The 24,276-nt window shown below is 49.2% G+C and overlaps 3 protein-coding genes and 1 long non-coding RNA gene across 6 annotated transcripts; 2 read left to right on the top strand and 2 right to left on the bottom strand.

The window, feature by feature from the left end:
* The first annotated feature begins 301 nt into the window (after window positions 1-301).
* LOC121306707 (chloride intracellular channel protein 4-like) lies at window positions 302-4,544 on the top strand. Its single transcript, XM_041238583.1, has 4 exons — window positions 302-474; window positions 928-1,034; window positions 2,903-3,078; window positions 3,331-4,544. Exons 1-4 carry the CDS (start codon window positions 317-319, stop codon window positions 3,493-3,495), a joined length of 606 nt encoding a protein of 201 aa, XP_041094517.1. The 5' UTR covers window positions 302-316; the 3' UTR covers window positions 3,496-4,544.
* Window positions 4,443-8,599, bottom strand: paxx (PAXX non-homologous end joining factor). Of its 2 annotated transcripts, none has more exons than XM_041238582.1 (7): window positions 8,167-8,599; window positions 7,532-7,592; window positions 6,979-7,028; window positions 6,426-6,625; window positions 6,113-6,163; window positions 5,870-6,014; window positions 4,443-5,269 (listed from the first exon to the last, which is right to left on the bottom strand). In XM_041238582.1, exons 1-6 carry the CDS (start codon window positions 8,283-8,285, stop codon window positions 5,911-5,913), a joined length of 585 nt encoding a protein of 194 aa, XP_041094516.1. In that variant the 5' UTR covers window positions 8,286-8,599; the 3' UTR covers window positions 4,443-5,269; window positions 5,870-5,910. The 2 variants fall into 2 exon arrangements, with proteins under 2 accessions (XP_041094516.1, XP_041094515.1); XM_041238581.1 differs by having other exon boundaries at window positions 5,915-6,014; window positions 8,167-8,592.
* Window positions 8,600-10,106: 1,507 nt separating this feature from the next.
* On the top strand, window positions 10,107-24,274 carry LOC121306716. Of its 2 annotated transcripts, XM_041238602.1 has the most exons (16): window positions 10,107-11,101; window positions 12,878-13,064; window positions 13,593-13,824; window positions 14,245-14,339; window positions 14,433-14,629; window positions 14,976-15,054; window positions 15,230-15,408; window positions 18,488-19,204; window positions 19,334-19,558; window positions 19,810-19,870; window positions 21,078-21,221; window positions 21,427-21,683; window positions 21,940-22,094; window positions 22,224-22,397; window positions 22,499-22,601; window positions 23,033-24,274. In XM_041238602.1, exons 1-16 carry the CDS (start codon window positions 10,908-10,910, stop codon window positions 23,109-23,111), a joined length of 3,078 nt encoding a protein of 1,025 aa, XP_041094536.1. In that variant the 5' UTR covers window positions 10,107-10,907; the 3' UTR covers window positions 23,112-24,274. The 2 variants fall into 2 exon arrangements, with proteins under 2 accessions (XP_041094536.1, XP_041094537.1); XM_041238603.1 differs by lacking the exon at window positions 18,488-19,204.
* On the bottom strand, window positions 16,643-18,464 carry LOC121306718. The gene is made up of 3 exons (XR_005948241.1): window positions 18,055-18,464; window positions 16,771-16,866; window positions 16,643-16,699 (listed from the first exon to the last, which is right to left on the bottom strand). It is a non-coding gene; the product is annotated as an uncharacterized LOC121306718 (long non-coding RNA).
* Window positions 24,275-24,276: the final 2 nt, after the last annotated feature.

The following is a 24,276-nucleotide window of genomic DNA, read 5'->3' as shown; positions in this document are numbered from 1 at the left end:
TGGGCTGATAATTATTATTATTATTATTATTATTATTACTATTAACGCTGTTAGTGTTTCTTGACTCCAGTCCAAACTTCTGTTTTAATATGCACCTTAACCCTCTTTTCAATCCACTGCTACCAGTGAAACACCTCGCAGCCAAGGAGACGTGGGAGCTGTGCCTGTCACAGTCCTGATTGTGCTCAAATGAAATTAAAATACAGGGGTGTTGATAGACCCCAGAAAGTGGAGCTGAGAGCCCTGTAGTTTAAGCAAGTCTTTGAAGTGATCTTGCTTTGTGTTGCTGGCTGGGGCAGTGCCAGGCTGTAGGCTGATGTTATCTGAGCCTTGTTCCCGTGTCCACAGGGCCCCCGAGGTGCTGAAGGACCTGGCCCCCGGCTCCCAGCCCCCCTTCCTGCTGTACAACGGGGAGGTGCGGACCGACACCAACAAGATTGAGGAGTTCCTGGAGGATACGCTCGCACCGCCACAGTGAGTCTCTGCCCCTCTCACTCCAGACACACAGCGGGGGTCACATGCTTCTCAGGGGTCTGTGAATCCAGCCACGGATCTGCAGGGTTACAATTACATCTGCAAGCCATCAGATCCGTCAGTGGCCAGCTGAGCAAAGCACACGCAAAGGTCAAAAGAGCTCGTTCTTGGTTACCTTTGCATGCAATAAAAAAAGGTCTGACTAATGCATCTTCAGCAAAACAGGTTCATCACCTGGATTTAAAATCCAGCTTTTCATTGCAAGCACAGAAACACCACACAGCTGTTTCTAGTCAAGTCGTGTATTTGTAGATCATCAAGTTTGGAAGCTCTACCTGGAACAGTGATGTACAGTACAGTATAATACAATACACTATAATACCATATGCTATAATACAGAACAAAGCATACTCATCAGGTTGTAGCTGTATACTTGTTTTTCTTTTATTTTAGGTATCCAAAAATGAGCACCCACTACAAGGAGTCCAACACAGCCGGCAACGACATCTTCCACAGATTCTCTGCCTACGTGAAGAACCCCAACCCCTCCATGAACGACTGTGAGTGCAGACACACAGCACTGAGCACCACAGAGCACTGAGCACCGCACAGCACTGAACACCACACAGCACTGAACACCACACAGCACTGAACACCACACAGCACTGAACACCACAGAGCACTGAGCACCACACAGCACTGAACACCACAGAGCACTGAGCACCACACAGCACTGAACACCACAGAGCACTGAGCACCACAGAGCACTGAACACCACACAGCACTGAACACCACAGAGCACTGAGCACCACAGAGCACTGAACACCACACAGCACTGAACACCACAGAGCACTGAACACCACACAGCACTGAACACCACAGAGCACTGAACACCACACAGCACTGAACACCACACAGCACTGAGCACCACACAGCACTGAACACCACACAGCACTGAACACCACAGAGCACTGAGCACCACACAGCACTGAACACCACACAGCACTGAACACCACAGAGCACTGAACACCACAGAGCACTGAACACCACAGAGCACTGAACACCACAGAGCACTGAACACCACAGAGCACTGAACACCACAGAGCACTGAACACCACAGAGCACTGAACACCACACAGCACTGAACACCACACAGCACTGAACACCACACAGCACTGAACACCACACAGCACTGAACACCACACAGCACTGAACACCACACAGCACTGAACACCACAGAGCACTGAGCACCACACAGCACTGAACACCACACAGCACTGAACACCACACAGCACTGAACACCACACAGCACTGAACACCACACAGCACTGAACACTGAGCACTGAACACCACACAGCACTGAACACCACACAGCACTGAACACCACAGAGCACTGAGCACCACAGAGCACTGAACACCACAGAGCACTGAACACCACAGAGCACTGAGCACCACAGAGCACTGAACACCACACAGCACTGAACACCACACAGCACTGAACACCACAGAGCACTGAGCACCACACAGCACTGAACACCACACAGCACTGAACACCACAGAGCACTGAACACCACACAGCACTGAACACCACACAGCACTGAACACCACACAGCACTGAACACCACAGAGCACTGAACACCACAGAGCACTGAACACCACACAGCACTGAGCACCACACAGCACTGAACACCACACAGCACTGAGCACCACACAGCAGCACTGAGCTCTGTAGAGTGCACTGTCCTGTGTGAACACCACACAGCACTGAACACTGTCCACCACAGCACTGAGCAACACTGTCCTGTGTGTGCAGCCTGGTACTGTGCAGACAGTCCTGACTGTCCTATGTGTGCAGCAGTGGTACTGTGCAATGTGTCAGTGTCCTGTGTAGAGTGACTGTCCTGTGTGTGCAGCAGTGGTACTGTGCAATGTGACTGTACTGTGTGTGCAGCAGTGGTACTGTGCAATGTGTCTGTCCTGTGTCTGTCTGTCCTGTGTGTGCAGCAGTGGTACTGTGCAATGTGTCTGTCCTGTGTCTGTCTGTCCTGTGTGTGCAGCAGTGGTACTGTGCAATGTGTCTGTCCTGTGTGTGACTGTACTGTGTGTGCAGCAGTGGTACTGTGCAATGTGTCTGTCCTGTGTGTGACTGTACTGTGTGTGCAGCAGTGGTACTGTGCAATGTGTCTGTCCTGTGTCTGTCTGTCCTGTGTGTGCAGCAGTGGTACTGTGCAATGTGTCTGTCCTGTGTGTGACTGTACTGTGTGTGCAGCAGTGGTACTGTGCAATGTGTCTGTCCTGTGTCTGTCTGTCCTGTGTGTGCAGCAGTGGTACTGTGCAATGTGTCTGTCCTGTGTGTGACTGTACTGTGTGTGCAGCAGTGGTACTGTGCAATGTGTCTGTCCTGTGTGTGACTGTACTGTGTGTGCAGTGCTGGAGAGGAACTTTCTGAAGAGCCTGATGAAGCTGGACCGGTACCTGCGCACCCCGCTACCCCACGAGCTAGATCAGAACCCCAACATCACCGTGTCCGAGAGGAGGTACCTGGACGGCAACAAGCTCACACTAGCCGACTGCAACCTTCTGCCCAAACTGCACATCGTCAAGGTCAGTGCCAGGGCCAGCTGCCTTTCCCATGCAGGGAGACGCAGACGAGGGAAACTCATTTCTGCTGCCCCCCATCTCATTTAAGAATGCACAGTGGAGAGTTGTGGTCTTAGACCCCTGGCATCAAGTGGATGAGATTGATGTTCTTAACCCAGTCCTCAGGGAGCAGTAGTTGAGATCACACAGTCACCACAAGCTCTCTCAAAGTGCCCTAACTGAAGCAGGCTCTCTCTCTCTCTCTCTGTTGATCAGGTGGTGTGCTGGAAGTACCGTGACTTCGAAATCCCTCCGTCACTGAGCGGGTTGAAGCGTTACCTTGACAACGCCTACACGCAGGACGAATTCATCAACACCTGCCCCGCGGAGGTGGAGATCCTGCTGGCCTATCACTCCGTGGCACAGTACCTGAGAAAGTGAAGAGGGGAGGGGAGGGGAGGGGGACGTCTGAACCCCATGAACACAGAACAAGGTGTCATATATATATATATATATATATATATATATATATATATATATATATATATATATATATATATATAAAATACACATTTGGTGTGTAATGCAGCTTTCCTTGCGCAGTCTAGTTTAGAAACAGCAGCTTCATTTTCAATTCAAGTCGTATTTGAATTGGATCTTCTCTCTGTGTTCAGGGGCTGTGTCTGTAGCTGGGGCAGGCATTGATTTGTGAACTTGTTGACAAAGCCTGCCAAAATCAACAGGACAGTAAAAACAAAACAAAACAAAAAAAAAAGGTTTGCTATAAACATAAATTTTTAACCACAGTCAAATCTCCACAGAAACTGGACTGTTTTTTTTATGGTCTAGACAGTGGCCGATCCTAATACCACGCCATTAAAATCACTAACATGTCCCCCACTGTATTTTAATTAACAGCGGTATTAAAATACAGAGTTAAACGGGTGGCTGGTAATTTAGATACGGTTCTGTGATTCCTGGTGGGCGACAGGGGGAGCAGCAGCTGTCGGACGTTTTGTATTATTTATTTATTTTTTTCAAGCAGTTCACGAGGAATTCACAGATTGCGCTTTTAAGATGGTTACTTTATTCCATTCACGTTTATTTGCCAAAGCAAGAGGATTCAACCTTCATTCCTACACTGAAATACGAGAAATGATGGACAATCCTCTCTCTTCACAACTGCTGTACCTGCATACAGTGACCCCTGGTGGCACAGCTTGGGAATGACCGGTCTTTGAATTCTGTCTCCTCTCAGAACATTTTGTATATGCTTTGTTGTTTGTTTTATTATTATTATATTCAACTGCAGAACTCCCTTTACAACTCCACATAAACCCACATATTTAATCATTTTTTAGGTTACACCCTAAACTAATGTACAGTAATATTAATCTACTTACATTAGGTGTACTATAAAGGATGTTTTGCATTGGTAATTGCATTGCAATGAAGTATTTTGAACATAGTAAAATGTAAATATGTATTAAGACTTTGCCTCTGTGTACATTACTATTATTATTATTATTATTAGCGGTATGATAAAGCAGTCAGTTAATTCTACATTACTAAACTGTTTGACTCGGGATGTGCCTTTGTGATTGGCTAGTAAAGGTTTTAGTTCCAGATTACTAAACTGTTTGACTCGGGATGTGCCTTTGTGATTGGCTAGTAAAGGTTTTAGTTCCAGATTACTAAACTGTTTGACTTGGGATGTCCCTTTGTGATTGGCTAGTAAAGGTTTTAACAGAGTTTATTATTCTGTCAAGGAGAAGAATCAATGAGTTACAAAATATTTATTTAAAAAAAACGAAATTGGGTTTAAAAATACACTGGGTTTAAAAAGCATGAGTTAAAACGTGTATAAAATTGAATTCAGATGGTTCTTCTGATCCAAGTTCATCCTTATCCTACAAACCAGGAATCCAGCGAGTTTATCATGCAGTCTGCAGCGCCCATCAAAGCGAAGGCTTCAGTGACGGCAGACAGGACACAAGATCACTTTCATACTTGAAATATCCAATTTGCAGATGTGTTTAAAACTGAAGGCAACTCAGATCAACAGCAGCTCTGCACAGTGAAGCACATGAGAAGTCTCTGCTGTTGGCTGCTGAACCTGTTCGCTCCAGTTTGATGAATGCAGCACAGCGCTTTCCAGCTTCACTGCTTGTTCTCCTCGGCATCTTCAAAAGCAACCCCAGTCGCTTTCATCTTTCTGCAGAACAAACAAAACAAATGAGCACAAAGCAGCTCGCTTTACTTCGGAGATATTCCAAAACACACACACAGCGTCTATGCATGTCACAGCAGCCCAACAGTAAAACAAATGTTTCCGCACATGCCAAAAACATAAAGTTCCATTTTAATGTTGACTGATCACCAATAAAAGTATTAATCAAAACGACACTAAATATTTCTCCTTGCCGTGCTTTAACAGACTTGAGTGCGAGTGTGATAATGAGCAGGCACTGTCTCTCAGCTGAAACTGTAAAACCGGTCTAGCCAGGCGTGAGAGAGAGAGACACCGCGCTGTGGATCAGGGATACAGAGCTCCTCTTCAGCCCTGAAGAGATCACGTCTAGCGTTGCGCCAACCAATCGCCAGGCTTGCAGAATGGGACATCCTCTAATGCATCAGATTACGGTACGGTAGGCTTCCGGAACCAGACACAAAACCATAGCAACACAAGATGAAACACAAACATTTCAATCAGCTCTTTAACTGGCCCTGTCAGAGGGGCTGGATTAGGAACTCTCGCTCAGTGCTGTCTTCAGTTACATTTCAATCAGCTCTGTAAGGGGGGTCCTGCCATTACCTTTTACTCCCCGGGTTAATGAGGGAGGTCCCTGGGAGCTGTTACCTTTTACTCCCCGGGTTAATGAGGGAGGCCCCTGGGAGCCGCTTCTTGACCGCGGCGGCGGTCCTGCCCCCTCCGGTCTCGTGCATCCTGGGTTCAAAGTCTGAGAGGGAATCAGGAAAAGAGCGATGAAGAGATTAACGGAAAGAAGACACAGCAAACCACGCCACAGAGCAGGATGTGAACAAAGGCTATTCTTACCTGCTGCTGATCGCTCCCGGCTCTTCACAGGGCTAGCGCTGGCAGCTCCCCCTGGAGGTGGGGTAACATTTAGTGACTATACAGTGCAACACAGCATTGGAACACAGTCACTGATTTCCACTCCATACCTCTGACAGCTGCAGAAGCATTATCATTAACACATGCTGCATTGTATATGGCATGGAAGTGGTGCTGTATTGTATTGTGCAATGTTATACAGGGTATGGTATTGCTGTACTGTAAAGGGTATGATATGGTACTGTATTGCAATGTATTGTACTGCATTGTATTGCGCTGTGGTGCTCAGACATACCTCTCTCCAGCTGCTGCTCCAGCACAACGACCCGGCCCGCCATCCCAAACAGCACCGCCTGGAGCTCCGACCTCGTCTCGGCATCAGGCAGCTTTCTGAGGTGGAAGGTCAGGCCTCTGGGGTCGTCATCCTTCCCCAGCCGCAGCGTGGCTGTACTTCCCTCCACCAACAGGGAGGCGCTCTCACCCTGCAGGGCTTTCCTGAGAGGGGCAGAGAGAGAAATGCAGAGCAAGGAGGGGGACAGACAGTGAGAGACATAGCACAAAGTGCCACTCTGTGGCAAAATGTTGTAACTGCAGAAAGAATCTTGGAGGGAATGTCCAGAATCAGCTGGAGGGGGGTCACAGTGAGTGGAATTTAAGCAAATGTATTCTTTTCCCCAAAAGTGTAACTGTGGTGTGCTTCTGTATTTCAGTTTAAATGTACGTTTGGTTTTGCTCAGTCAAGTAATTATTATTATTATTATTATTATTATTATTATTATTACTACATTAAATAAATCTGCACAAAATAACAAGACGACTATTCGAAGCTGATCGCAGCTCTGCCTTACCGGAGTCTGGTTTTGTATTCCTCTGTGCTGGTGACCCCATGCAGGCGTCTCTGAAATGAACTCACAATACAGGGATGTTAATAAGACTCTCGCTGCACAGCAGCTTGATCCATTGCTGGCTTTGCAAGGCGTTTAGTAAGACATGCCTGAGCGTGTTACCTGTACACTGAGACTAATCAAGCTCGGAGTGAAACCTGGAATGGGGGAAACTGCTATACCAACCCTGAGAACACAAGCCCAGGCCTGGCCGTTAGACCGCTCCACTCCCTGCGCACAGATGCACAAGCACTCAGCTTCACCTGGGACAAGACGCTGCACAGCTATTCATGTTCTGTATTAGCATCCTCAAAACTGAACAGCAGGAATAAGTTTGTAACAGCCTGCATTGAACTGAATGGACGAATGAATACAAAAAAAAATGAAATGGTTTTGCATTTCATTTAACACATCACAGCACTGCAAGCAAACTCAAGCATTGGCAGTGCTCTATACATCCACTAGGTGTCACTAATGAACAGGGAGCGGTTTATTATTAATAGTGGAGTACACTTACATGTTCAGACAGCTTTTCACTGGTAAACTCTGTGCTCCACACGTCTGAAACGTTTGTAATGCTGGAGAGAAGAGGAGAAAACACAGTGACTCTCTCCTGCTGGCTTAGTGCAGTATTGATGCGCACTGTGCTAAACCCCATTGCGGGAGAAACGAAACCCCGGACCCCACAGCGCCTCTGAAAGGAAGCAGCTCAGAACAGTTCTCAGGTAAAGTGGAAATGAAGCGGCTCCACCCCCAGGAGATGGCGCTGGTCTCTTTAATTACAAAGAGCGGACACCGCCCCGTGCTTCCCTTCTTGTTACACAGAGCCCGTTCGTCTCTTCGGCTGGGTGGGTTTTTAAACTTTAAAAAGGCAGACACCTTCAACTCCGGAATTAAGAAAAAGCCACAACAAACGGAAACCCGGTTCAGTTCCAGCTTCGGGTGTACATTAAAACTGCAAAATATTAATCTGCGCATTTCAATGACAGGGCTTTACGAGACACAGATGCAAAACGCATACTTTTGCAGGCAATTAATACAAGCTGCTTGTTGTAATGTAAATATGCACCCATTACACCCCAGTAAAGAGACACCAGCCGGCGCTGAGCATTAAAGACACACTGCGCTGCTTCATTTCCAGGGTTTACTCACCATATATTGAACACGCCTCCTCTGCCGCTCGTACAGCACAGGTACCGGCCTTGATCGACGCTGCAATATATTTCATTTCCCGACAGCGACGTGCATGCATCTCCAGCACCAGACCCCATTGCTCTAGATTGTAATTAATGGCCCAGATCGAAGCGCGGCTCTCTCGCTAGAGGGGCGTGTTTGTTGTTCTCGTTAAAAGGCGGGGCGCTGACGTAACGGGGAGGAGATTCTGTTTGCGGTATTCTGGGAGTTGTAGTTCCCATTGTCTCCCACTGGCCTTTCGTGTAGACACGGCATTGGTGTTGTTATTGCAATGTGTGAAGTATCAGTTATTATAGAAGATATATCCATGCATCGGAAACAGCAGCAGCAGATGCATTATAAACGATAAGCTCTGTATTATCTGCGGTGTCTGCAGTGCAAGGGCACACTGAAACCAGCTTGTTCACATCGTGTGTTTCTGTAACCTCGTATCCATGGTGGGCACTTTTATTAACCACGTTAATGCATTTTCCCTTTGATTTACGAGTGTGTGTGTGTGTGTGTGCGTTTATTTATTCCAAGTCAAAGGGGCTCCGGATCTTTCTTTACAAGAAGCGCTAGGAGCTGGAAACGAGACAACGCATCAATGCGCAGCGCTGCCATTCATTTAAATACACTAATAAAACAGACAGAGGAATGGACGGATGCATGACCTTTACTGTCGCATCTCCATGGAAACGTGAATGCAGGGCGTTACGTCATCGAGAACTAACGTCTAAAAAAAGAATGAGTCGTCCTGAATCCGATGGTGGCTTTCCAGCCTTCTGAGAATCGACTACTCCCGACGAGAGAGCAGGCCTTGATGCTAGTCCAGTTTGTATTAGCTCGCACACGCTTGACAGGCCGGTTCAATGAGAGAGCCAGCGCCTGGCCCTGCACTTACTTGCAATCCACGCCTCCACATTAGGGTCCTCAGTGCTTTGTTTACTGGTCAGTAGCTTCCCTCACACTGGACATAAATGGGACATATGGAAGACAAATGCGTTATAGCCTCAATGTGGATGCCCCCCCAAATAAATAATAATGATAAAAGGTTGTGTGTCCAAAACGACCCCCATTTCTGCAGCTATTTTCCACAGTTAATGTATGAAAGGGTTAATTCCACAGTTAATGTATGAAAGGGTTCATTCCACAGTTAATGTATGAAAGGGTTAATGAAACTATGCGCCGCGTGGGGCCGGAGTTCGAATCGGCATTAAGAAAGATGATTAAAATATGATTTAAAAACCTCAGTTAATTAAATGAATGTTACATTACATTAAATAAATAAATATTTTGTTGACGGGTCTCTGCGCTATTACTGTTTTGACGAGCTAGCCCCCCCTCGCATGCCCGTCGCTCTAGAGAACGGCAGAAGGGTTGTTTGGAAAAGGTGCGTTTTGAAACCGTGTCGTTCGCCCCTGATTTGCTGAAGTAATTGAAACTGTGTCTGTGTGTGTGTGTGTGTGTGTGTGTGTGTGTGTGTGTGTGTGTGTGTGCGTGTGCGTGTGTGTGCGTGTGTGTGTGTGTGTGCGTGTGTGTGCGTGTGTGTGTGTGTGTGTGTGTGTGTGTGTGTGTGTGTGTGTGTGTGTGTGTGTGTGTGTGTGTGTGTGTGTGTGTCTGTGTGTGTGTGTGTGTGTGTGTGTGTGTGTGTGTGTGTGTGTGTGTGTGTGTGTGTGTGTGTGTGTGTGTGTGTGTGTGTGTGTGTTACCTACCCTGAGCACACAAAACACAGTAACTAACGGCGCTGTCGAGTTTATGCAAACTCCTCCTTCCTGTTATGCAGTAGCGGCCCCAGGCAGCTCAGGAAAAACCTGTCGGCGCGTTTGAAACATGCACCCAGTTAAAAAAAAAACAAACCTCTTGAGACAGAGACGCTGTGAGCAGTGAAGGACAGAGAGACGCTGTGAGCAGTGAGCAGTGAAGGACAGAGACGCTGTGAGCAGTGAAGGACAGAGAGACGCTGTGAGCAGTGAAGGACAGAGAGACGCTGTGAGCAGTGAAGGACAGAGAGACGCTGTGAGCAGTGAAGGACAGAGAGACGCTGTGAGCAGTGAAGGACAGAGGGAGACGCTGTGAGCAGTGAAGGACAGAGAGACGCTGTGAGCAGTGAAGGACAGAGAGACGCTGTGAGCAGTGAAGGACAGAGAGACGCTGTGAGCAGTGAAGGACAGGGAGACACACGGACCGACGTGGAAGATCTGTCAAATTTGCAAACAGCGAAGAAACTGGATTTAAAGAAGACGGTTTGTTTGTGCAGATCACTGAAATTTGATTCTTTCCCCCTGTACTTTTTAAAGTTTATCTAAAAAGAAAAAGGACGGCTCTTTTTGAAAGTGTTTTAAAAGCTGCAGCGGTTTGCACGGGTGTTTTATTCATGTATCTGCCTGCACTCTGACAGGTGAGACGCGTGTATACTATGTAAGGACTTTTTCCTCAACTATCCTCGCCGATCCTGTGTGTGGATGCTGCAGGAAAAGAAGGGCTGGAGACGAGGAGAGCTGTCTCAACCTGTTGCTGGTCTGGACCGAGTTTGTTTTAATATGCTGTGTGATGAGGGCTAATGCAATTCCACTTATCAAAGTAGCTTCAAACATCGAAACTGAAACACACACCAGGCTATTTCAGTTATCACTCAAAAAACAAATTAGTTTTTCATTCTGAACAGACTGAACCAGGTGTTCTGCATTGTGCCGCGCTGTGATTCGGAGGGGCCGGTCATGGTGCTGGAGCGGTGTGGAGTGCTGCAGGGGCTCCTCTCCCAGGACCCCGGGCAGGTTATGGGCGTGGTGGAGGCGCTGGTGTGTGAGCTGCACCAGGACAAGGAGGGACTGATAGAGAGTATCCTGCGAGACCCCAGCAGCCAGGACTACATGCGGGCTCTGTGCCGCTTACTGACGTCCACAGACACGCGGTGAGCTTGCTGGGTCAAGAGAGCTCATTCAAATGCACAGCTCTGTGTGTGTGAGAGAGAGAGGATGTGTGTAGTGGGGGAGGGTGTGTGTGTTTGTGTGTGTAGTGGGGGAGGGTGTGTGTGTTTGTAGTGGGGGAAGGGGTGCTGTGTTTGTAGTGGGGGAGGGGGTGTTGTGTATGTGTAGTGGGGAATGGGGTGTGTGTGCGTGTGTGTGTAGTGGGGGAGGGGGTGTGTGTGTGTGTAGTGGGGTGGGTGTGTGTGGTGTGAATGGGGTGTGGGGAGGGAGTGGTGGTGGGTGTGTGTGTAGTGTGGGTGTGTGTGCATGTGTTTGTAGTGGGGGAGGGTGTGTGTGCGTGTGTTTGTAGTGGGGGAGGGGGTGTGTGTGTGTGTGTAGTGGGGGAGGGGTGTGTGTGCGTGTGTTTGTAGTGGGGGAGGGAGTGGTGGAGGGTGTGTGTGTAGTGGGGAATGGGGTGTGTGCATGTGTTTGTAGTGGGGGAGGGTGTGTGTGTGTGTGTTTGTAGTGGGGGAGGGGGTGTTGTGTGTGTGTGTGTAGTGGGGGAGTGTGTGTAGTGGGTGAGGGCTGTGTGTGTGCATGTGTTTGTAGTGGGGGGGGTGTGTGTGTTTATAGTGGGGGATGGGGTGCTGTCGGCTGTCCTCTCCCTAGTCTCTTCTCTCCAGCTCCTCTCATGAAAGCACTTGTTTAGATTTCACAGTCAATATTGGAGGAGCGCTTACCTTCCAGGAGGGGAGGGTTAGGGTTGGGGTTAGTGTTGGTTAGGGTTGGTTGGGGTTAGGGTTGGTTAGTGTTGGTTAGGGTTAGGGTTGGTTAATGTTGGTTAGGGTTGGTTAGGGTGAGGGTGTCAAGCTGTGCAGGTTCTTACACTGCTGTGCACATGCCTCCATGCTGTGCTGCTCCGCAGGTATTTCAGAAGTGCCCCGTGTAAGAATCTCAATGCGCTGCTCCTTGGACAGGCCGTGTAGTGCAGGTGTCCAGATCACTCATAGTTAATGTCTGCACACTGAACATTGTTAAATATGGCAAAAATAATTCACTCACATGCCAAGTTTATGCAGAACAAAAAGGTAGCTGAGGTGTAAATGAAAGTAATGATGTTACCTGGACATTTCCAAGTACAGTGAATACACAAGCCTTCCGTCCCCTTGCATAGCAACACGGGGGTAGTTTACTGGTTTCTGTGGCAACAGGGGTACTGCGGCTGAACTTTGAGCAGTCAATAAGTATGAGCTGGCCAGCGCCTGCCTGACAGCAAAACAGACAAACCTGGAAGTGATCCAGCCTCAAACTGTGCAGGCAGTGCATAAGATGTCAACAAGATGCCAGGGTTAATATTCACATCCAGTGCATTTTACTGTATATCATTAATATATAGGAACACAGGGATCGGGAGGAATCAGGCAGATCCTGTACAGCAGGCATTCAAGCCCAAGCTGAGTCAGCCTGGGGTCCAGGGCGATATGCATTCTGCAGTGCAGTGGGCTTGGTCTTGAAATATTAGACTTGAGTGAAAAAATAGAGCATCTGATATGCTGGTCCCCGAAGTGCTTCTGTTCTGTGCTACAGGTTATGGTTCTTGTGTGTTCTCCTCCAAACCCCCTATTCTTTATACACACTGTCTGAGAGACGAAGAATCTTTGAATCACAGAACCTTCCTGGGGCCGGCATTCTACAAACTGCACTGGAAGCTTTGCAGTAAGTGATAAGAGGGTTATGAAAGCCCCACCTTCAACGACTCCTTCTCTGTTTGTGGTTTGCAGGCTGTGCAGCAACGCAGCCTACATACTGGGCTCCATTGCAGAGAGCGAGACTGGGACCCAGCAGCTGGTGTCACTGGGAGGGGCCGGGGACTGGGACAGCTGGGACCTGCTGGGAACGCTGACCTCGCTGCTGAGGTGGGACGATGCCGAGGCGGTGATGAACGCAGCCGGCACCATCGGCACCCTGGTAATCAATCTCAGGACCTGCTACTGGAGTGCAACCCGCTCTGCAGCTGCGGTTTATCTGAGAGCAGGGGGCAGGCAACGCTGGCCCATCCAGACCAAGCATTTGTGCCAGCCTTGCTCTCAGGCGTATAACGATTTAAATAGAGCAGAGGTGGGCAACCTTGGCACTTACAACGTATTGCACGGCTGGACTTTGTTCCAGCACGACCCTTCGTTGTCTCATTGACAGGTTGAATGAAATAATGAATGAACGGATAGGAAGTGCCAAGGCTGTCAACCCCTTGCTCTAGAGGAATGGCCCTCCAGGACTAGAGCTGCCCATTCCTGCTCTAGAGTCACAGGAGCAGGGCACGGTAATAAAGATAACATTCTTCTTGAGGTGTGATGTCATTGCTGTGGATGTGGCTGCAGCCCTGGGTCTGCTGTTAGAGCACAGCAGTGGTAGACGGTTGTAATGCTGCAGTGTTCCTCTAACGCTGTATTAAGTTGCGCGTGGCTCTGGGATGAATTCCAGCCCTGTCCCCTGCAGGCGGAGAGCAGCGAGGGGCGGCAGTGGATCCTGGGGGATCAGGGCTTTGTGGAGATGGTGGACAGCGTGACGTCCCTGCTGGACGCAAGGAGCGAGTGGACAGTCAGCAACGCCGCCCTGGTGCTGGCTCGCCTCTCGATGTGCGAGTCGGGGTGCCGCAGGCTCCTGGAGCACCCCAACTCCGCCAGGATAATCTCCAAGCTCATAGCCTCGCTCAGAGGGGACGAGGCAGGTACGAGGCGCACTGAGGCAGCTTTTCAGCAGCTCTTCCCAGGGCTGCCGTTCAGACAGCTAGCAGCTGGTGGAAGTGAATTTTAGGGAAGTATCAAATTCATGCAAATGCAGTTTATTACATGGATTATTGCATTGTAAAATAATTCCATTTAAAAGTTCAGTGAAATTGAGTCTCTTGAACAAGCACATTCCTCAGAGAGTTGAGGTTACTGTTTGGGGCTCACAGGACACCTGGGCAACCATAAGCACTCAATCAAAAGACACTGAAAGAAGCTTCTGAAGTCTTTCTCGTGAATAATATAACAGACTGAAGTGAAGTGTCTCTAAGCCTGTCTCTGTCTCTCTCTCTCTCTCTCTCTCTCTCTCTCTCTCTCTCTCTCTCTCTCTCTCTCTCTCTCTCTCTCTCTCCGGGCTGCAGGGTGTGGGATGAACGCTGCCTTTGCTCTGGGCCGGCTGTGTGATACGGACCTGGGGCGCCAGCAGATACTCAGCATGGCAGAGGCTCCGGGCATGGTGAGCCAAACCCCCCCTTACCCCCACGGGGAATACAAAGCCCTGCTTGTAAAGTGGAACGCTCTGCCAACCCCTTTGCTTTGTTTCCTTCAGGTTGCCTCTCTGGGAGCCATGCTGGCTCAGCCTGACGCTGGCGGCAGTAAGAACGCCTGCTTCGCTCTGAGTTGCCTGGCAACGGAAGCGGAAGGCCACTCCCACGTCCTGCAGAGCTCTGCCTTCCCCCAGCTGCTGAACTCTCTCCAGCGCCTCCTGCAGGTGGAGGACCAGGACAGCGCCTGGTTTGCTGCAATGTAGGCACTGATCTTCGTCGGATTGTTTAAACACATGAGGTGGAGCCAGGGACTGCTGCTTTAGAGAGAATATCATGAAACCGGTCCAGCCACCACACAAGAGAGGCTCTTACTGCTGTTACATGTGGACTTCTTGAAATGACTTCACTCCTGTTTAATGACCTCCCTCTTGTTTAATGATGCTGTCTGTAGTGGGGTGTGTAACATGCTGTCTAGAAGTGTTTTGTTTCTGAACTTTTAGTATTGATTAAAGGACGTGTTATTTGTGGAAAATGAGTTTAAAGACAGTCCTGCTGAAGTGCTGCTTTATCTCTTATCCTGTGCCCCCCACCCCTGTCACCCTCAGGACAGTGAAAGTTTTGGCTTCCCAGCCCAGCGGAGTCCTGAAACTGAGAGAGGACAGGAAACTAGAGGAGCTCTTAAAGGTGAGAGTCCATGATTCATTCACACCGCGTTCCCTTTCCATTGTGCTTCCCTGAGGCCTGAAGTCCGCACATTGCTTTAAATAATGCAGTGTAGTGTTCCGCGGGTCAAAGCAGAGTAAAGATAAGCACAATACAAGCAAACAGAACGATGCCTGGCTGTGGTTTGTCCTCCCAGTCTCTGGTGTGCTCCAAGACAGCAGGGAAGGAGCTGCTGGAGGAAGTGAGCCTCACTCTGAGCAAGCTGCAGCGCCTCCCCAAACCCCTTCCCCCGCGGACGGAGCTCCTGGATTCAGGTTCCATCCTGGTCTCCTGGGAGACGTGCACCCCCGGGAACGGCCTGGAGGTCACCTACAGGTGAGGGACGGAACAGCAGGCAAGACCACGGGTACAGGCACTCTGTGTGCTGATTATCTCATTATTATCACCCGCTCTACATCTCTGACTCTGTGCCCTGATTATCTCATTATTATCACCGGCTCTATATCTCTGACTCTGTGCCCTGATTATCTCATTATTATCACCGTCTCTATCTCTGACTCTGTGCCCTGCGTCTCTATATCTCTGACTCTGTGCCCTGATTATCTCATTATTATCACCGTCTCTACATCTCTGACTCTGTGCCCTGATTATCTCATTATTATCACCTGCTCTATATCTCTGACTCTGTGCCCTGATTATCTCATTATTATCACCGTCTCTACATCTCTGACTCTGTGCCCTGATTATCTCATTATTATCACCGTCTCTACATCTCTGACTCTGTGCCCTGATTATCTCATTATTATCACCGTCTCTACATCTCTGACTCTCTATTATCTCTGACTCTGTGTGCCCTGATTATCTCATTATTATCACCTGCTCATCTCTGACTCTGTGCCCTGATTATCTCATTATTATATCTCTGACTCTGTGCCCTGATTATCTCATTATTATCACCTGCTCTACATCTCTGACTCTGTGTCTCTACATCTCTGACTCTGATTATCTCATTATTATCACCGTCTCTACATCTCTGACTCTGTGCCCTGATTATCTCATTATTATCACCGTCTCTATATCTCTGACTCTGTGCCCTGATTATCTCATTATTATCACCGTCTACATCTCTGACTCTGTGCCCTGATTATCTCATTATTATCACCGTCTCTACATCTCTGACTCTGTGCCCTGATTATCTCATTATTATCACCGTCTCTACATCTCTGACTCTGTGCCCTGATTATCTCATTATCACCTGTCTCTATATCTCTGACTCTGTGCCCTGATTATCTCATCTCTGACTCTGTGCCCTGATTATCTCATTATTATCACCTGCTCTATATCTGACTCTGTGCCCTGATTATCTCATTATTATCACAGTCTCTATATCTCTGACTCTGTGCCCTGATTATCTCATTATTATCACCGTCTCTATATCTCTGACTCTGTGCCCTGATTATCTCATTATTATCACCTGCTCTATATCTCTGACTCTGTGCCCTGATTATCTCATTATTATCACCGTCTCTACATCTCTGACTCTGTGCCCTGATTATCTCATTATTATCACCGTCTCTACATCTCTGACTCTGTGCCCTGATTATCTCATTATTATCACCGTCTCTACATCTCTGACTCTGTGCCCTGATTATCTCATTATTATCACCTGCTCTATATCTCTGACTCTGTGCCCTGATTATCTCATTATTATCACCGTCTCTATCTCATTATTATCACCTGCTCTATATCTCTGACTCTGTGCCCTGATTATCTCATTATTATCACCTGCTCTATATCTCTGACTCTGTGCCCTGATTATCTCATTATTATCACCTGCTCTATATCTCTGACTCTCTGATTATCTCATTATTATCACCGTCTCTATATCTCTGACCTGCCCTGATTATCTCATTATTATCACCGTCTCTCATCTCTGACTCTGTGCCCTGATTATCTCATTATTATGATCTCTGACTCTGTGCCCTGATTATCTCATTATTATCACAGTCTCTACATCTCTGACTCTGTGCCCTGATTATCTCATTATTATCACCGTCTCTACATCTCTGACTCTCTGTGCATCTCTGACTCTGTGCCCTGATTATCTCATTATTATCACCGGCTCTATATCTCTGACTCTGTGCCCTGATTATCTCATTATTATCACCGTCTCTACATCTCTGACTCTGTGCCCTGATTATCTCATTATTATCACCGTCTCTATATCTCTGACTCTGTGCCCTGATTATCTCATTATTATCACCGTCTCTATATCTCTGACTCTGTGCCCTGATTATCTCATTATTATGTCTCTACATCTCTGACTCTGTGCCCTGATTATCTCATTATTATCACCTGTCTCTATATCTCTGACTCTGTGCCCTGATTATCTCATTATTATCACCTGCTCTATATCTCTGACTCTGTGCCCTGATTATCTCATTATTATCACCTGCTCTATATCTCTGACTCTGTGCCCTGATTATCTCATTATTATCACCGTCTCTACATCTCTGACTCTGTGCCCTGATTATCTCATTATTATCACCGTCTCTTATCTCTGACTCTGTGCCCTGATTATCTCATTATTATCACCTGCTCTATATCTCTGACTCTGTGCCCTGATTATCTCATTATTATCACCGTCTCTACATCTCTGACTCTGTGCCCTGATTATCTCATTATCACCTGCTCTATCACTCTGTGCCCTGATTATCTCATTATTATCACAGTCTCTACATCTCTGACTCTGTGCCCTGATTATCTCATTATTATCACCCTCTCTACATCTCTGACTCTGTGCCCTGATTATCTCATTATTATCACCCGCTCTACATCTCTGACTCTGTGCCCTGATTATCTCATTATTATCACCGTCTCTACATCTCTGACTCTGTGCCCTGATTATCTCATTATTATCACCTGATCTCTGACTCTGTGCCCTGATTATCTCATTATTATCATTATTATCACCGTCTCTATATCTCTGACTCTGTGCCCTGATTATCTCATTATTATCACCGTCTCTATATCTCTGACTCTGTGCCCTGATTATCTCATTATTATCACCTGCTCTATATCTCTGACTCTGTGTCCTGATTATCTCATTATTATCACCGTCTCTACATCTCTGACTCTGTGCCCTGATTATCTCATTATTATCACAGTCTCTACATCTCTGACTCTGTCCCCCTCAAATTAAACAGCTGTTCTCCAGACTCACATAGTTTCATAGTTAACAGTATACCAGTAGCCTTCCATTTGCACATTTCATTCAGGAAAAAAAATTCAAAATTTCTCTCACCGGAGAATGTTTCACTGCTGAATCCGCCTTTTTTTTCTTCTTTGCTTCAAACCTAACTCGGTAAGCTGCAGAGATGTAATTCCCTCTGCTCATAGTGTCCTGTGTAATGACAGCACACACAGCTGCATGACTGCCCCCTTCGTGTTGCAGTCTGTTCGACGGATCCTGCCTGCTGTACTCGGGGCTCCAGTCTCGCTTCACCCTGATGGACGCCCCGCCTGGCCAGGAGTTCCTCTTCAGGCTCCGCCTCTCCACGCCGGGGGACGACACCAGCCCCTACAGTGAAGCCGCCCGATTGGTTGTGCAGAAGGAGGCGTCTATGCCCAGTAGTCCTCGGGATCTGCGTGTGATTGGCTGCACCCAGACGCAGGTGAAGCTGAGCTGGGCTCCCCCAGCCGATCCACAGGGTCCCCTGAGGGGGTACCAGCTCTTCAGGGGAGAGATCCTGCTGGACACGACCGCGGAGCTCAGCTGCATTGCGGGCGGACTCTCCCCCTCCTCCCTGTACGAGTTTGGGGTGTGTGCCCTGGGCTCCACAGGGAGGGGTGCCATGGCACGGATCGAGGTCAGGACAGCAGACCCAGGGGACCACGCACCCAGCAAGCTGGCGGTCACCGTCCTGGGGCGGCACGAGATTTCCGTGACCTGGGATATGCCTGAGGTGCCGCTGGGCCGTCTCTTTAACTTCGAGCTGTGCATCAACGGGAGGGTGGTGTACCTGGGCACAGAGAGGGGCTACACCGCACGCAGGCTGGCAGCCAACACAGAGTACACCTGCACCGTCAGCGCCATCACCAGCGAGGGGCGCTGTGAGAGCCGGCCGGTCACAAAGAGGACTGCCAGGGATGAGTACGAGAACACTGCCAAGTGGGTACCCTCCCCCTCTCCCTGGTAGTTAAGGGTTAATAATAGAGCTAAACCGAGTGATCTGAGGTGCACTTCCTCCACACTGTCCATTGAGATCACTGAAAGAAACGATTTGCTTCATCCTTTCAGGTGCCTGTACTCTCCAGCACGAGCCAGCAAGCAGCAGCAGCAGCCCCCTCTCAACCCCCCAGCAAAGGAGTCCCCCGACTGCAGCGACCGAACCAGAAAGCCCCGAGGCACAGGAGCCCCCCACAAGGAGCCCCCCAGAGCTCCGAAAGCACACCTGGCCCTGAGTAAGGGTTGCTGCAGAGTGTGGGACAGCGACAGCACCGGGGGGTCCAGGGCACGGCACAGGTGCGCCAGGCTTGTTTGGGTTTTTTTCTGCTACCTGTATGAGATTGTAGTAGAAGTGAAACCAGTGGCAGGGGTGGTTGAGCAGGTTGGCCCGGGCTGCATCGTGCTTTTATTACATGTCACTTCTTAACAGGGAGGTTATGAAGTGTGGAAGACTCGTGTGCACTCAGACTAATCTGTACTTCCAGATTGCAGTAAATAAATGCAGTGGGTTTGGTGTATGAACCATTCACTCTGCTTGCATTCACCAGGAGACCGTCTACTCCGTCACAGCGCACAGATGGCAGTAAATCGTCCGCTCAGTGTGTGGAGGTGAGGGCTGCTTCAGAGCTCTATAGATATCTAGTGTATGGAGGGGAGGGCTGCTTCAGAGCTCTATAGATATCTAGTGTGTGGAGGTGAGGGCTGCTTCAGAGCTCTATAGATATCTAGTGTGTGGAGGTGAGGGCTGCTTCAGAGCTCTATAGATATCTAGTGGGTGGAGGGGAGGGCTGCTTCAGAGCTCTATAGATATCTAGTGTGTGGAGGTGAGGGCTGCTTCAGAGCTCTATAGATATCTAGTGGGTGGAGGGGAGGGCTGCTTCAGAGCTCTATAGATATCTAGTGTGTGGAGGTGAGGGCTGCTTCAGAGCTCTATAGATATCTAGTGTGTGGAGGGGAGGGCTGCTTCAGAGCTCTATAGATATCCAGTGTGTGGAGGTGAGGGCTGCTTCAGAGCTCTATAGATATCCAGTGTATGGAGGGGAGGGCTGCTTCAGAGCTCTATAGATATCCAGTGTATGGAGGGGAGGGCTGCTTCAGAGCTCTATAGATATCCAGTGTATGGAGGGGAGGGCTGCTTCAGAGCTCTATAGATATCTAGTGTGTGGAGGGGAGGGCTGCTTCAGAGCTCTATAGATATCCAGTGTATGGAGGGGAGGGCTGCTTCAGAGCTCTATAGATATCTAGTGTGTGGAGGGGAGGGCTGCTTCAGAGCTCTATAGATATCTAGTGTGTGGAGGGGAGGGCTGCTTCAGAGCTCTATAGATATCTAGTGTGTGGAGGGGAGGGCTGCTTCAGAGCTCTATAGATATCTAGTGTGTGGAGGGGAGGGCTGCTTCAGAGCTCTATAGATATCTAGTGTGTGGAGGGGAGGGCTGCTTCAGAGCTCTATAGATATCTAGTGTGTGGAGGGGCTTCAGGGCTGCTTCAGAGCTCTATAGATATCCAGTGTATGGAGGGGAGGGCTGCTTCAGAGCTCTATAGATATCTAGTGTGTGGAGGGGAGGGCTGCTTCAGAGCTCTATAGATATCTAGTGTGTGGAGGGGAGGGCTGCTTCAGAGCTCTATAGATATCTAGTGTGTGGAGGGGAGGGCTGCTTCAGAGCTCTATAGATATCTAGTGTGTGGAGGGGAGGGCTGCTTCAGAGCTCTATAGATATCTAGTGTGTGGAGGGGAGGGCTGCTTCAGAGCTCTATAGATATCCAGTGTATGGAGTGTGTTGCTGCTGTTTCGCTGATATTGGTGTTTCATCGGCAGGCTGTGCCCAAGACGGTCCCGACAGGGCGTCCTCAGCAGTCAGACCAGCGGGGGCTTTCCCCCATGAGCTCCGGGACAGACCCCTGTGCCCGGGAGCAGGGTGGGGGGCACGGTCCCAGCATGAGGAGGCAGCCTTGCACCCAGGTACCCTGGACTGACGATTCTCCTTTAACACACTGAACTGCACACTGAAGCTTTGCTGCTGATAGACTCTCATCCCTAATGATTAGACACTCACAAATCCACATGCAAAGACAAACGTTTCAGTGAAAGACTTCTAGTCAAACCGTCTGTCATTGCTTTTTAGGTTTCTTTTCCAAACAGATTGTGGTAAGTTATTGTGTTCCAGGTGGTATTGAACACGGTCTCTGACTACGATGTGGGGGAGCCTCTCTTCAGCAGGGTGCAGCCCTCGGAGGGGGTCACCTCCGCACCAATCCGCCTGCCTGGCAAACCCCCCAGCTCCTCCAGCCCCACGGAGCGGCCGAGAGGCAGACCAGCCCTGCTGCTGGAGCGCAGAGCCAAGACCGAGAGCGAGCTGCTGCCCCGGCGAGGGGGGAGGAGGAGGGAGGAGCAGACACGGCAAGAGGGGGCTGCAGGGAGGAGGTGAGCGGGCGTGCCTCTGTGTGTGTGAGAGCGAGAGAGTGTTAAAGACTACATTCTGCTTCATTTAAGAGAAGTTTTGAATTATTCCTGAAATGGATGAAGATTACATTTCCACTTTCTACAGCATCTCCTTTCTTATGTCAGAATCCATTCTGGTGCTCTCCATCTCACAAATTAGATAACTGCTCTCATTCTCTTCTCTCACTTGTTCTCTGTTCTATTGCATTCTGTCAGTGTTGTTCTCTGTGGTTTGCAGGGGGAGCCTGCTGCTGGATGACTCTCTGCGAGGGAGCCAGTCCCTCAGTGCTGTGCACATACCCGGGAAGGAGAGCCCCTTCCAGCTGAAGCACTTCCAGAGAGGCGAGGCACACACACAGCTGCTGAGCACCAAGGAGAGGCTGCTCAGCTCAGGTGACAACCCCTTAAAGAAATAGCACCAAGAGAGACCAAGATCTTAGCAAGCGCAGTCCTCGTGATGCTGGGTTAGCTGTGTTTGAACGCACTGTATTTCTTAGCTTGCTGTGTTCGTGTGTGTTGCAGACTTGCTGTTGCGGATGAATTGTGTGATGCAGGAAAGAAGCCAGCAGCGTCAGGCTCAGAGTCTGTCCCTGAGCGCTGGAGTGCGGGGTCCCCAGCTCTCCCCGAACCACCGCACCTCCAGACCCCCCCTGCCCCACGCCCCCCCAGGACTCAACTCTCTCCTGCAGGACAAGGGTAAGTGCAGAACCCGTTTTCCACCCAGGTCCTCTTCTCCCCCACGGTGCTGATTCTATTACACTGTCTGATGCAGACCTGTGTGCTTCTCTTCCTGACAGCAAATCTGGTGAAGCGCATGCAGACTCTGTCTGAAGTGGCCCGCATTCAGCTGGACTGGAACCGGCACCACAGGACCCCAGTGAGGCTGCCAGCGAGACTCGGGTACCACCCACACACCCCCACACCCCCACACCTACCCACACCCACACCCACACACCGCTGTCCATAACACCTTCCAAGCTGGAGCCAGCGGGAGCCATTCCCTCCGGCACTGTGTGCTCCTGCCTCGGAGAGCATAGGGTTACAATACTGACCTCAACTGCACCACACCGCACCATTGAAACAAGATTGGCAGGACGGGGTGGCATGTTTATGGCTGTTTGTTGTTCCTCTTGGCTATTGTTGGACCTCCAGATCCTTGAGCTCTGAAGCTGTTGCATCTTTAAGCTCATGAATCTAGACTGCATTCCCAAGTGATCCTGCAGAGTCTGTCAGTTGTCCTGTGATGGCTGTCGTGCTGGGGTTTTCTGTTTCTCTTGCTGTTAAATTTTGCGCTGTGTTCTAGTTTATCTCTAATGCTGGCTGTTTTCCAGGCAGGGCGGATCCTTCGTGCTGACCCCGGTTACAGGCATTGAGTTTGGCGTCTGGGGTCACTGCCCCAAGCCACGCTGATCTGGGGGCCCTGGACGCCTTTGAAGAGAGGTCACCTGCGTCTGCACTGCCAGGCAGCCTGATCTGAGCCCAGCGGAGCCTCACAGAGAGGCCTGTGCAGCACAGCCAGCCGATATCCACACAGACTAACACACTCTCCACACTGAGGGCTAGCACCTGGGGCCTTACCACGGGGAGACTTTACTGTAGCATGCAACTGCACACACCGTGCTAAACAACAATGAGAAATGAGAAAGTAGGGTTAGAAACACCAGCCCTGCACCCAAACCAGACCCCAGTTCAACAAACCGTCCCTCCCCTGCAGCTGCATGAGCAAAATCCTAGGAGCAACCCGCCAGACTCGAGCGTGACTTATTGAAGCTGTGATCAGAGTGCGCTCAGCAGGGGCCTGATCACATTCCTGCTCAGTTCAATACTGCACCTCAGCAAGGGGGGTGCTGAACCCCAGGACTGGGGAAGCGCGAGTGGGAGTTTCTAACAGGCCCCTGGACTCATTCTAAGAGCTTCATTCCCCTCTATCGCATGGATTAGCATTGCTGTACACTGGAGGTTGTTCAGGTATTTTTGTATGTTTTACACTCAGAGGACCTCACTGACACAACACCCTGTCTCTCTGCATGTGTGTGTATCCATGTGCTTCATTTTGCACTTTCTGATCACATTGCAGACCAATGACTTGCATTCACTAGCAGGAAATCTAGAATAAGATATATACTCTGGGTTGTTGTAAAGCTGCAATGTTCGTGATTGCTTTATCCAAAGCCTTGTGTTTGCCGATCCCAAATCAAATCTGTAATGTACGTTACTCCTGTTTGCTGTGCAATAAAATGTGTTTGTGTGCTTCCTGCTGGAGTTTATTAACACTGCACTGTAATAAGGGGATTGCTGCTGCACTGCAGTTAATTGCATGTTCTCTTATTTCATAGACACTGTAATGCACTGTGTGTGTGTGTATATATTATTATAAGCGTCTCGTCAGCCTGGTTAGTATTATTGTATTTAAATACATGTCCCTCCAAGCCTGCAAGCGGCGCCCTTTCTTCATCCAGCTCGGTTTACAGCAGCTGGTTGTGTTCACTCAGGCAGGACTGGAGGGAGGGTTGGAGAGGAGGAAGGCAGCGCCGTGGAGACCTCACCCATAGGGCACAGTGACAGACTCCCTGCA

Source organism: Polyodon spathula, chromosome 49 (genome assembly GCF_017654505.1).
Source record: "Polyodon spathula isolate WHYD16114869_AA chromosome 49, ASM1765450v1, whole genome shotgun sequence".
Lineage (NCBI taxonomy): Eukaryota > Metazoa > Chordata > Actinopteri > Acipenseriformes > Polyodontidae > Polyodon > Polyodon spathula.
The sequence above is the reverse complement of the archived record's forward strand: the minus strand, read 5'-3'. Positions and strand labels throughout refer to the sequence as shown.